The 13861-nt window shown below is 46.5% G+C and overlaps 1 protein-coding gene across 1 annotated transcript in view; it reads left to right on the top strand.

Moving 5' to 3' along the window:
• Window positions 1-7906, top strand: part of LOC102833841 (carcinoembryonic antigen-related cell adhesion molecule 16-like) — a 13313-nt gene extending 5407 nt beyond the window's left edge. The window contains exons 2-5 of the mRNA XM_006871486.1: window positions 1198-1539; window positions 2719-2982; window positions 7473-7611; window positions 7795-7906. Coding sequence (XP_006871548.1) covers window positions 1198-1539; window positions 2719-2982; window positions 7473-7611; window positions 7795-7906 — 857 coding nt within the window. The remainder of the gene's footprint in view (window positions 1-1197; window positions 1540-2718; window positions 2983-7472; window positions 7612-7794) is intronic.
• Window positions 7907-13861: the final 5955 nt, after the last annotated feature.

Here is a 13861-nt window from a genome sequence, read left to right as displayed (position 1 = left end):
GTCCTAGTGTGGCACTGTGGGATAAGCACCGGACTGCTAACAGAAAGGTCGGCAGTTCAAACCCACCATCCGCTCTTCAGAAACCCTATACAAGGTCACTCTATATACACTGTAGAGCGTATAGAGTCGGAACTGACTTGATGGCACTTAAACCACAGGTTGTTGTTAATGTTGTTGTTAAGTGCTATCAAGTCGATTCTGACTCATAACAACACTGTATCAGGTTTCCGAGGAGCCACTGGTGAATTTGAACCTCCGATTTTGCAGTTCAAACTGACCTTGTGGTCCAATGTTTATCCTACAGCACCATGCCAGGTGCTCAGTGAATGTTCATTCCCTTTATTCCTACCACTACTTTTATTACTTAGACGGAGTCCCTGTGTGGCACAAATGGATAAGCACTTGAGTACTAGCCGAAAGGTTGGCAGTAGCATCCCACCCAGAGGTTGCTGGGAAGAAAAGCCTCATGATCTGCTTCCTAAACCCTTGGAAACCCTGTGGAGTAGTTCTACACTGCACACACAGGCCTGTCATCAGTTGGAATAGATTCAAATGGCAATTAATAATAAGGTTTTTATTTTGGAACATTTTTATTGTGTGCTCAGTGAATGTTAACAGAGCAAATTGGTTTCCCATTGAACAATTTCTACTCCTTATGTTTCATGACGTTTAGTTGCCATTCCCTCAGTACCCCAGCATTCTTATCTCTTCTTCCCAGAGTTCCTGGTCTTTAGTCATCCTTTTCTGACTCTACCTACCTCCTTAGCTGGCAAATACTACCCTTTGGGTGTTATATGGCTGATGATTCGGATAACCATGTTTGTTGTTTTATTTTTCACTTTATAAGCCTGTCTGTTGGGTAAGGATCCCTGGTGGCACTGTGGGATAAGCATCAGGCTACTAACTGAAAGGTCAGTGGTTCAAATCCAAGGGAGAAAGATAAAACTGTCTGCTCCTGTAAGGATTTACAGCCTCAGAAACCCTATACGGGGTGGGTAGGAGTCAAAAATCCACTCAATGGCAGTGGGTAGTCTGTTGTTTGGCTGCAAGGTGGTCCCTGGGGGGGATGAGTTCCAGGGTGGGAGAGTGCCTAAGGGCCACGATCCTCATAGACTCAGGAAGGGTTACTTGCTGGGGCAGCATTTCACCTTGGATCTCACTGACTGTAATTCTATCTTCCTTCTCACTGGCTCCCAGGCTTCCTGCTCACATCCTGCTCCCGCTTTGTCTCTTCAATACCATCCATCTCTGCAGAACCAGGCTCTTTGATAGAAGGAGCCAGCGCCCATCTCACCGTCCACTCGAATCCCAATGACATTGTCGCCACTTCGTGGTTCCGGGGCCACAAGGCCCAGCCGTCAGCCATGATCTTCTCTCCTGAGGGCCTCCCAGGAGCTGGGCACACTGGCCGAGAGATCCTAGGCCCCCAAGGCAGCCTCATCATCAGAAATTTGACTGCTCAAGACTCGGGGAGCTACACTGTAGAGCTGCAGACCAGTAGGGGACGCAGGAGCGCAACAGAGCAGATAGATGTCAAGGGTGAGTGGGGCCTTGCTGTGAAAACGTGAGAAAAGGTTTTCATCTTATGCTAAACAGCATTCTATGATAGTTACCGGGCTGGGAGGGAGGGGAGAATTATTCACTGGTTAAGGCATACATGCGTGCTAACTTGGGTGCAGGGGAAGGCAGTTAAGAAGAAGAAAGGGAAGTATCAAAGAAAAAGAAAACAGAATTGCTTTTATTTTTGTGTTTTATTGGACTGTTTTTTGTTTTTTCTTTTCATATGCTAGAAGGGAAACCATGTATACTTATTTTCTTATTAAGAGAAAGCATTGGGAACTTTCATGCAAAATTTTTTAAAAAGGGAAAAGGAAAAGAGAGAGAAAACGATTTGGAAATATAGGGGTGATGGGGTTGTGGTTGGTGTGGCTGAGTTATACATGTAAAATACTTGAAATGGCAAATATTTTGTGGTACACTTTTTTTTTTTTTAAGTTGTAATCTCCTCCCTAAATAACAAGGCCCTAGTGATGCAGTGGGTTAGGTGCTGGAGTGCTAACTGCAAGGTTGGCAGCTCAAATCACCAGCCTCTCCTCAGGAGAAAGACGAGACAGCTTACTCCCGTAAAAGTTTAGTGTAGAGCATGCCCCAGAGTTATTCCACCCCAGGTAGAGGGAAATGGGCTATGTATGGTATATGTATATATATATATATAGTTGTTGTTATGTGCTATGGAGTCGGTTCCAATCCATAGCGACCCTGTACAGGGTTTCCAAGGCTATAAATCTTTACGGGATCAGAAAGTCTCACCTTTCTCCTGCAGAACAGCTGGTAGTTTCGAACTGCTGACCTTACGGTTCACAGCCTGATTTGTAACCACTATGCTACCAGAGCTATAGATATATTTATACCAACCCCACATCAGGCAGTGATGGGAGGTGTTCCCAGATGGGCCTCTGGCCTGCTCCCTCCATGGGCCGAATGGGCTCCTGCAGCCAGCATAAGCCCTCAAGCAATGGGATGCAGCTTGAAAGGGATAAGATAAAGGGATGGAATGGGGCACCAACAGCTGTGCCACCCACAGTGTCTAGAGTGGCATCGGGCACAGACTGGGTATCCCAGACACATTTGCAGGCAAGTGAATGAATACATGAATTAATGAATGTCAGGAGGAAGAAATGTTCAGGCTCTCTGAGTGGTCTTCCTCTGTTCACACAGCCAGCAACCCTACAGTGTTAATCATATCACACCCATCGTCTTTTCTGGACAACATCAAGAGTGACCTCAACTACTCAGTGATCATGTTGTGTGCGACATCACAATACAACACTTTGACTTGGACGCTGAACGGGGAGCCCTTCTGGTTCCAGAAGAGGTTGATCATCCGACGGTTGTCCAAGGAACACTTGGGCACTTACGTGTGCACAGCCAAGAACAACATAGGACTGATGTCCTCAGACAAGGTGACCATTTCGCTTCCAGGTGAGTCTCACCCAGACCCCCCCATCTGATCTGAGGCCAACCTTCCTGGTTCCCCTGAGCCACATTCTGCAAGCAGACCCCTCTGAGACTCTTTACAACCAAGGTGTTACTCCATCTAGGTTTCCTGGCTTGTGTACCCAAGGGGAACATCTTGGCCCCTGTGAGCTTCTGGGAGTTCATTAACATATACAACACGCACATTTGCATGTGACGTTCATCAAAATAGGGAGTGGAATTTGAATTCTGGCTCCATAACTTTCTGGACCAAATGACTTTGCAACAATGCCTTCACTTCTCTCTGCCTCTGTTTCCCCACTTGTTGTTGTTGTGTGCCGTTGAGTCGGTTCCGACCCATAGCGACCCTGAACAGGGTTTCCGAGGCTGTAAACCTTTATGGGAGCAGAAAGCCTCATCTTTCTCCTGCGGAGCAGCTGGTAGTTTCGAACTGATGACCTTGCGGTTCACAGTTCCATTCGTAACCACTACGCTACCAGAGCTCCTTGTAAGATTAGTGAAATAATAGTGCCCACTTCAAAGTGTGGGTGTGAGTATTTCATGGGCAAAGCAGGTGGTGGTTGTTATTAGGTGCCATGGAGTTGGTTCGACAAAATGAAACACTTTTTTCTGCCCAGTTCTGCTCCACCCTCAGAACTGTTTCTGTGCTTGAACCCACGGTTACAGCCGCTGTCAGTCCAGCTGCTCAAGGGTCCTCCCCTTCCCCCCCTGGATTCTGTCAGGCAAGATTTCTTTCTCCTGAGAAGCAGCCTTTTGGTTAGAAGCCTAGCTTTTTGACCACTGTACTATCAGGGCTGGAGTCCTGGTGTGGCACTGTGGATTAATGCGCTGGACTGCAAATCAGTTTGAACCACAAGGTCGGTGGTTCAAGCTCACCATCCGCCCCTTGGAAACCATATACAGGGTCACTATGAGTCGGAACTGACTTGACGGCTCTTAACAACAACAGCAACAACCATCAGGGCTACTGATAAACAATACCCAGCAGCTACAATTCAGTTCATAAAATCAGCTTCATTAGCTTCAATCTTATTTAAACAACAAACGGGGAAATCAGCTCTTTGAGCTAGCCGATTTTCCTGAAATATTTTCCACACTGACCAAGACAGCTGTCTTACTGACAGAGTTTGTCTGCAGTCATCCACGGATCACAGAGACATGTTTAAACAGGTTTTGTTTAGAATAAACTAGTGCATGTATGAACTGGAAACCCAGTAGCAATACTTTTTGACTTATCCTCATATATCCAATGAGGAGCGCTGGTGGAGTTGAAGGATAAGCACTGGACTGCTAATCACAAGATCTGAAGTTCAAACCCACAAGTTGCTCCTCTGGAGAAAGATGAGGCTGCCTGCTCCCGTAAAGATTTAGGATCTCGGGAATGCTATATAGGGTCACTGTGGGTCAGAATTGACTCAACGGCACCTAACAACAAAATAGATCCGCAGGAATTTTTTAAAATGATAATAAGGATAAACATTGTGTGTAAAAGCTTAAGGTTTCCAGAATAAAAGAACCAAACGATTGTTTGAAGTTTATCAGAGGCAGGAGGGAAGGGAGAGTAGTTCACTGGCTGGAGGGTAGACACATGTTAGTGCTGGTGATGGGGAGGGCAATATACACGAAGAGGAAGGGGTGGCAGAATGATGAAGAGGGGTGTGAAGGACCAAAGAATATAGGGATAAATAGTGACGTCTATACAACCTTGGAATGACAGTGTTCTGTGGATAGATACATGGAGTGAGACGTGGGCTGAATGGGTAAGGGAGGAAGTTGTTGTTGTTGTTGTTAAGTGCTGTCCAGTCGATTTGGACTCATCGCGATCCTGTATAGGGTTTCCAAGGAGAGACTGGTGAGTTTGAACTGCCAAGCTTTAGGTTCAAACTGATCTTGTGGTCCAGTGCTTATCCTACAGTGCCACACCAGGACTCCAAGGGAGGAAGTTGTTGTTGTTAAGTGCCCTTGAGTCGGTTCAAATCCATAGTGATCCTACATAGGATTTCTGAAGAGCAGCTGGTGAGTTTGAACTGCCAACCTTGCGGTACAAACAGACTTTGCAGTCCAGCGCATTCACCCACAGTGCCACACTAGGATTCCTAGGGAGGAAGAGTGGGATACATATATATTTATATATCCCACAAATATATAAGAGTTTTAAAGAGAGGGGGGAAAAAAGAAACATTCTTTGATGGATACTAGGGATGGGAGGGAAGGGAGAGTAGTTCACTGGCTAGAGGGTTGTTGTTGGGTGCTGTTGAGTCAGTTCCAACCCATCGTGACCCTGTATAGGGTTCCCAAGGAGCACCTGGTGAGTTTGGACCGCTAACCTTGCGGTACTAACCAGCTTTGCAGTCCGCGCATTAACCCACAGCATCATACCAGGACTCCATATAGCTTACTCCTTGGGGATTTCCATATTTCCATAAACTACCGAGAATCCTGGCCCAGCCAAGCTGTCAGGAAACCTTAACTCTCACAATCCTCTTTATTCATTTTATTTATTTATTTTTAATGTTTTATTGTGAATTATGTGATAGTTTACATGGGAGAACATCAGTCTTACATTCATTCTATCGTATATCGTCTCATTGCCATGGTTACAATCCCCTCCATGCAGTCCTTCCCCTGTACCCCCCAGGTCTTCAGCACACAGTCGCTCTCCGTCTCTGGATCTAAAGTCTCCAGCTGCTCCATTGCTCCACGTCATCATCTCTGGCTCCATTTCAGGCATCACTGCTTCTCTGGGTAGGGTCCCGCTCTCTGCTCTTCTCCCTTGATGGTCCTAGGGACCTCCGCTCCTAGACTGAAAAGTTAATCACTCCCTTCCTTGTTATAAACATCCACCATTACATTTCCGACCCTCACAAACAGTCCTGATAATAATTATTCACTATTGTATCACAAGAGACTCTTTATTCATTCTTCAGATAGTCAGGAAATGTTTGTTGTTATTAGGTGCCATTGAGTCCGTTCCGATTCATAGAAACCTTATGCACAGCAGATCAAAACACTGCCCGGTACTGAGCCAATCTCATAACTGTTAAGTTTGAGCTCGTAGCTGTTGCCACTGTGCCAAACCATCTCATTGGGGGGTGGTCTTCCTCTTTTTTGCTGACCCTCCACTTTACAAAGCATGATGTCCTTCTCCAGGGACTGGTTCCTTCTGATAATATGTCTGAAGTATGAAAGACGAAGTTACACCATCTTGACTTCTAAGGAACATTCTGGCTGTACTTCTTCTGACACAGATTGGTTTGTTCTTTTGGCATTCCATGGTATTTTTAATATTCTCCTCCAACACCTTAGCTCACATGCACCAATTCTTTAATGGTCTTCCTCATTCGCTGTACAATTTTCACATGCATATGAGGTTATTGAAAATACCATGACTTGGATCTAACGCACCTTAGTTCTCCAACTGACATCTTTGCTCTCGAACACTTTAAAGAGGTCTTATGCAGTACATTTGCCTAATGCAATATATCGTTTGATTTCTTGACTGCTGCTTCCATGAGTGTTGATAGTGGACCCAAGCAAAATGAAGTCCTTGATAACGTCTATCTTTTCTCCATTTATATGGATGTTATTTATTGGTCCAGTGGAAATATTTCGTGAGCATCTTTTGTGTGCCCAGATCCCTGGGGGGCACAAATAGTTTGCGCTTGGCTACCAACCTTAAGATTGACAGTTTGTCAAATCCACTCAGCAACACTAAGGAAGAATGACCCGCCTATCTACCTCAGCAAGGTCACCACCATTGAAAACCCTGCGGAGCAGTTTGATTCTGAAATGTATGGCCACCATGAGTTGGAATTGACTCGACAGCAATCCGTTTGGTTGCTGGTTACAGTGTGCCTGGCTCATACTGGGAGGTTATGAGGGGAATTGTGATCAATCCAGTCCCCAGTCTGCCCTCCCAGCACTGAAAACCCAGGAGGAACTAGATCTGCCTTCAGGTGGTGACAACCCGGGATTGGGATAGAGGAACCTAGGAGTCTATAGGAGCCGAGAGGAGTGTTTTACTCAGTCTGGGATCAAGGAGGGCTTCTTGAAAGAAGGGGTGTCTGAGCTGGCAGTAGGAGACATAGAAAGTTTATCCAGCCTGAGAGGGGAGGGAAATGACTGAGATGCTATTCTAGGAGCGGGAACAGCAAAGACCAAGGCCTGGAGGTAAGAGGGAAAGAGACAAGCTAGGAAAATGGAATGCTGTCTATTATGGCCAGATTCTAAAGGGATTTGGAGAGAGATGAGACTGGGCAGTGGGCAGGATGCTGGGGAGTCACAGCAGGTTCTGAGCAGGGGAAGGTCAGGCCAGTTTTGTGCTTTAGACAGATCCCCTCTGGTTTCCGTGTGGCGGGGGCTGAGACTGGGGCAGGAAGCCAGGGAGAAGGTAGGACCCAGGGGATGGAAGTAGGAGGGTGGGGGTAGGTAGACGGAAGGGGGTCCTTCAGTTTTGTCTCCCTTTGGATCCTTAGAAGCTGAGCAAGAGCCCATCGAGCCGGACCCAGTCTTCTCCCTGTCAGGACTGCCTGCCATTGTCTTCTTGGTGACTGCGATTCTGGGGGTCATGGTACTGAGCGGCGGCATAGCCTTCACCATATTCCAGAGCCAGAGGTACCTCTTGACCCTCAGCCTGCCCCACCAATCATGTCCTCTCACAAGGCAAATCAGCAGCTCCCACCCCAAGGGGCTTAGGGGCCATGCAGAGAGGATAACATGGGAGCCATAGAGGGTTCAGAGCAGAGGAGGGACGGGATCCAACATCTGTTTTAACTCTGTGTTAGTTGTTGTTGTCAGCTGCCATCGGCCCCAATTCATCATGACCCCCATGCACAAGGGAACAGAACGGTGCCTGGTGGCCTTGCTCCACCTCCATACTCAGTTGCAGATGGAACGTTGTGATCCCTAGGCTTTCCATTGACTGATTTTCAGAGCAGATCACCAGGTCTTTCTTCCTACTTCTTCCTTATTCTGGAAGCTCCGCTGAAACCTTTTCAGCATTCTCAGCAACACACAGGCCTCTACTGGCTGCCTAGACGGGTGGAGGCTAGGGTGGGAATTGAACCTGGGTCTCCCACATAAACAAGAAGACAAACCCACTGCCACAGAGTCGATTCCAACTCGTAGCGATGCTATGTAGGGGTTCGGAGACGGTCTGTCTATACTGGAGCAAGCAGCCTCCTCTTTCTCCGTGGGTTGGAACTCCTGCCCTTGCAGTTAGCGGTCCAGTGCTTATCCCACAGCGTCACCATCCTTGGGTTTCCCACGTGGAGAGAGCGAACTCTGCTATTAAACCACCAATGCCTGTACAATAGAATGCGATTACTATCTTACCATTTATTGAAAGCCTAGCACATGCGCTACTAGTATTCTGGAGCCCTAGTAGTGCAGCAGGTTAAGCATTGGGTTGCTAATCACAAGGTCAGTGGTTCAAACCCACCAGCCACTCCCTGGGAGAGTGATGAGTCTGTGTGCTCCTAGAAAGATTTACAGTCTTGGAAACCCTTTGGAGCAATTCTACTCCATCCTATAGTCAAAATGAGTCACAATCAACTTGACGACTGTGAGTTATTTTGAATGAGAAGTATTTTTCTATTAAATTTCCATAAGAGTTCTGAGGAGTAGGGATGAAGATCTTAATTTTTGTCCCATAGGAGACATGGATTCAGAGAGAAAAGATTTGCCCCTGGCTTCACAGCTAGAGAGAAGGGATTCGAACCTAGAGTTTGGCCTGATTCTAGCTCCCACCCAACACCGAGTCTTTTCCCATCATTAATCATACAAGCCTTGGTAGTCTGTGTTCGATGGAAAAACCATATGGAGACTGTGTCTGACTTACTCTAACTTCACAAGGGGAAAAGAGAACTAAATTTAACATCAGCCCAAGACCAGTTCCTATGAGGCAGAAGTCAGGCACGCTTCCACCCTACAACCTTCTTGACCCTATTCTGACACCAACCACTCCTCCCCCAGCACTCTCTGCTTCCCATCTGGGTTCTATAATCCATTGCAATGGCCACACAGAATGCATAACACTCACGTTTACGGGGTTTATTAGGGAAGTGCACCGGGTGCAATTCAGGATCAGAAAAACTCAGGACGCAGCAGTTCTCCAGTCAGGAACGCGTCTTGTCTGCCATACTGCAGGCATGCCTCACTCTTGTCTTCTGCCTCTCAGTCAAGTGGTACCTTGGCCTCTGCCCTGTTTGGGCAAGTGTTACAAAGTTCTTTTGGACAGTCTGTGAATGCCCAAAGGGCCTAGAGCCCACAGCTGCTCTGTCTCTCATGCCACTGTCTCTGCCATCACCACTGCTGGTGTTTCTTTTCTGGTAGGGAATCTCACGCTCCATTCATGTTCTTCCTTCTTGATGACCCTGGGATTGTCTGTTCCTGCTTCTGAGATGCCTCCTTTTAAACCTAGCTGAATGCAAAAACTAACTAATCCCAGCCTTAGAGCCCTGTACACCTTATTTGCATGGTCCCACTAAATCACTTGATGGGAATTAAGAAGACATTGGCTAAGAAAAAGAACCCATACTAAATGGCGGGGGGAAGTTCTTTGCAGGTTGCTGGGATGTGTGGGGGAGTGAGGGAAGGGAGGGGAAGGTGGAGCACAGGACAGGGAATAGACACAGGATAGTTTGGGTGCTGGGAAGGGGGCAATATAGAAGAAGGGGGAGGGGAATGGAAGAACTAAGCGGATGGGAGAACAATTAGGCAGGTTTGAATGGGCTCAGTGGGACAGAGGTAAATAATGATGTATGTACAACCTTGGAACAACAGGGCTCTGGGATACAGGAATTGAGACATGGTTGGAATGGGGGAAAGGAGGGAAATAATGTTAAGATGCTTGGCTGTCTTTTGAATCTTGGTTTCCCTTGCATACCATTATAAAACAGACACTGGAGGGGAGAGAAAGGAATAGCAAGAAATATCACCACAGAAAGCTTGTAAGTCCGTCTTCTGCCTATAACTGATTGGAATACCTAACATGGGACTACAATGTGCCCAGTGAAGGAGGCTGCCTGCAGGGCCTCTGCATTACATAAGACCATAAGTGGAATCCTGAACAGCATCCAGAATCTTCACAGGTGGGAAATTTCCACTTGAAAGGACAAGCAGACCAGCCTAGAGCAGCTAGAAGAACAGAAGATACTTCTTGAAATAAAGACCGACAGTAAAAATACAAAACAATATAGGCAGTCTGACTGATTACTATAAGAACAAGCAAGTTGCTCGCCCAGGAGACATCAAGGCAAGTGGTCAGGTTCCCTCAGAGCAAACCCCCTTCCAAGACTAAGACTCAATGGGAATACACGCCCTAATTGGTGACCACGTTCATCACTGATAAGGGGAAGTGAGGGAAAAACAGCAATGAAGCTGCAAGCTAATCCTTATAACATTCAATAGACTCCTGTGAACCCGGGTGGAGACCTGGTCCACCAGCAGTGTGGCAAGACCTGGGGACTCTTGGACCCAGAGTCAGTGACATAGCCATGGAGGACTAGAGTGGAGAGTGAAGCATCCAGTTGATAAGAAGAGAGTGCATATGCATAAGAACACCCACACTTGCAGATAATACCCACTTGACCTGGCTTCAATGACTGGATGATCAGAGCTCAACTAGAAGAAGAAAGAAGAGGAAAAAAAGAGTAATCTGATACAATTTGATGAACTTGACCTACACCTATGGATGCAGTAGCTCAAAAGAGAGATTGAATCTTTACAGCGAGGATCATTCCCACCCCCTCCATACACAGAGTAGACAGGGATGGGCAACTTGGACATTGGCTACTCAAATTGGGGGGGCTACAAAGGCAAGAAGTGACTGGCTTACAAGCTTTCAAGAAGGAACCTAGATCCAGAGGGTGTGGAGGAAGGTAGAATCTCCACTGAGTAGTATCCAATCTGTCTAGGTGGAGCTAATGAAAGGAAAAGTGGATATGTCTCTTGTGGTACAATAGTGAATAATTGTTATCAGAACTGATTGTGAGGGTTGGAAATGTAAAGACAGACATTTTGTAGCAAGGAGGGGATTGATTAACTTTGCAGTCTAGGAGCGGAGGTCCCTGGGGCCATTAAGGGAGAAGAGCGGAGAGTGGGACCTACCCAGAGAAGCAGTGATGCCTGAGATGGAGGCACAGGCGATGATGTGGAGAGATGGAGTAGCTGGGGACTTTAGACACAGAGAGGGAGAGGGGCTGTGTGCTGACGACCAGGGGGCAGGCTTTGGTTTGCTGATGATGCATGGAGGAGATTGTAACCATGGCAATGAAACGATATATGATAGGATGAATGTAAAACTAATATTCTCCCATGTAAACTATCACATAATTCACAATAAAACATTAAAAAGAGAAGACGATGGATAGGAAGGACAGATCAAGTAAAGTCAAGGTACCACAACTGAAGAAGAGAAGTCTTCACATGGTTGAAATTGTTCAGGAAGACTTTATGGCGGCGCTGGGAGGGACAGTGGCCAGGCCTACCAGTCCATGAGCCTGTGTGGGACCTACTAGACTCGGGGAGAGGGGCAGGTTGTTATCTGTGTCATCTTCACCATAATGAAAACTCCAATTTCCCGAATCCTGGCTCTCAGAGGGGGGATACTGTTAGCATCCTCATTTTCCAAATGAGCAAAATGAAAGCTCAGAGGAATTCATCAATTTACCCAAGGACACCCAGCTGACATGGCCAAATGTGAACTGAGCCCAGATCTATTATATATTTTGCATATAACACATCCATAAGAAACTAACGCCCACCAAGGCCAAGAGAGATTGTTGGCAGTTGTCTTAATTACCAAGTGGTGCCAAAACACATCCTGTAACTATTCCGTTTCATAGCAACCCCGTGTAGGATTTCTAAGGCTACACATTTTTACCGGGAAAGATTGCCTTATTTTTCTCCCACAGAGCGGCTGGTGTGTTTGAACTGTCGACCTTGCAGGTAGCAGTCTAGTTCTTATCCTACAGCACCGCCTGGTCTCCTTTTCAGTTTTGGCTTTGATTTTGGCCATCAGCACAAATACCACAAGAGGGTAGCTTTAAAGAACAGACTTTTATTTTGTCGTAGTTCTGGAGGCTGAAAGTCCAAATCAGAACCCCAGCTGTGTGTCTCTCTCTTGTTTCTCGTTTCTACCAACATCTTCAGGGTTCTTGGCATCCGTCTGCCCTGTGTGTGTGTCTCTGAGTTTATTTTGCTGCTTTTATAGCTTGGAAGAGATTACGTTTAAGATCTGTTCTGTAATGGCATGGCCACAACTTTTGGATCGATTATGTTACATTGCAGAAGATAGTGACATGACATTCTATGGTATGTGAAGTAGTTACATTATTGCTGTGCTTAGCTGCTGGTGAGCTCCTTCTGATTCATAGTGACCCTATATCCATCAGATCAAATAATTACAGTACATCACATCATAGGTATAGAGTTTAGGATCCCAACCCATATTTGCGCAGGAGAACACAGTTTAATTCATAAGGTAAGGACCTGGGCCTGGATGCTTGCTGCTAGCGTATGTTCTATTGTATGTAGTTTCAACAACAACAAGAAACAAAATAAAGCATGAAACGATCAGGTGGGACTTTGTCTGAGTCCTTTAACCTCTCTGGGATGTTGCTGCTAACATCTCCCTCAAAGGGTGGGTATGAGGGTTCCCTAAGATGAACGGCTCCTGGCACACGGTGAGCTCTCCATGTGAAGCCAAGGGTCCTATTGCTGTTGCTGCTTTAATCATTGTGTGTCTATCTCCCTTTACCGTAGGACTGACAGAGGAAGAATACACTGCTGTAGATGATGTGTGGGTACCTGTGTTGGCAGCCCAAGAGGTAATCCTGGGAAAGGTGGGAAGAGAATCCTGGAGCCGGGGGGCAGGATGATGGCTGTGGGCAAGGACTCCACGTAAGAACAACGCCCTTTCAGTTTCCTGATCGTTTATCTGTGGGTCATTCCCATCTTCTTGTTGGAATCCCACTGACTGTTTTTCTCTCCTTTTGCTAACTGCCAGCACCCCAGGTCACCAATTCCTGAAAGAAAGTCACGTAGGCAGGTAGGTAGTCTTTCTTGTTACTGCTACGATGTGCTGGCCAGTCAGTTCTGACTCACAGCAACCCTGTAATAGCAGTGGTTGTTGTTGTTGTTATGTGCCGTGGAGTGGGTTCCGACCCATAGCGACCCTGAACAGGGTCTGAGGCTGTAAATCTTTATGGGAGCAGAAAGCCTCATCTTTCTTCCATGGAGCAGCTGGTAGTTTCGAACTGCTGACCTTGTGGTTCGCAGCCCGATTCGTAACCACTACGCTACTATAGCAGAGGTTGTTGTTGTTGTTGTTGTTGTGTGCCATGGAGTCGGTTCCGACTCATAGCGACCCTACACAGGGTTTCCGAGGCTGTAAATCTTTACGGGAGCAGAAAGCCTCATCTTTCTCCCACGAAACGGTAGGGAAACCTTTTTCCTGCCAAGGGCCACTTCAATATATACACTTTTCCCTCCATTCTAAGGTTATTCATTTAAGTTTTTATTGTGAATTATGTGTTAGTTTACATGGGTGAAAACATTATCTTTATATTCATCCTATCGTATTTTGTTTCATTGCAATGATCACAGTCCCCTACATGCATCATCAAACAACTAAAGGGTACACTCCACATGGCTGCCCACTGGCCGCCAGCACACTGTTCCTCTCCCTCCCTGAGTCCAGAGTCCTCAGCCACTCCTGTCCACTTCATTGTCTCTGCCTCCATCCCCAGTGTCATTGCCTTTCTGGGAATGGTTTCGCACTTTGCTTTTCTCCCTTGATGGTTCCAGAGATCTCAGCTCCTGGACTGCAAAATCAGCCGCTCCCCTCCTTTTGTTACCAAAC

Source organism: Chrysochloris asiatica, unplaced genomic scaffold, assembly GCF_000296735.1.
Source record: "Chrysochloris asiatica unplaced genomic scaffold, ChrAsi1.0 scaffold00168, whole genome shotgun sequence".
Taxonomy (NCBI): domain Eukaryota; kingdom Metazoa; phylum Chordata; class Mammalia; order Afrosoricida; family Chrysochloridae; genus Chrysochloris; species Chrysochloris asiatica.
Note: the sequence above shows the minus strand (reverse complement) of the source record. Positions and strands in the feature narration are given on the sequence as shown.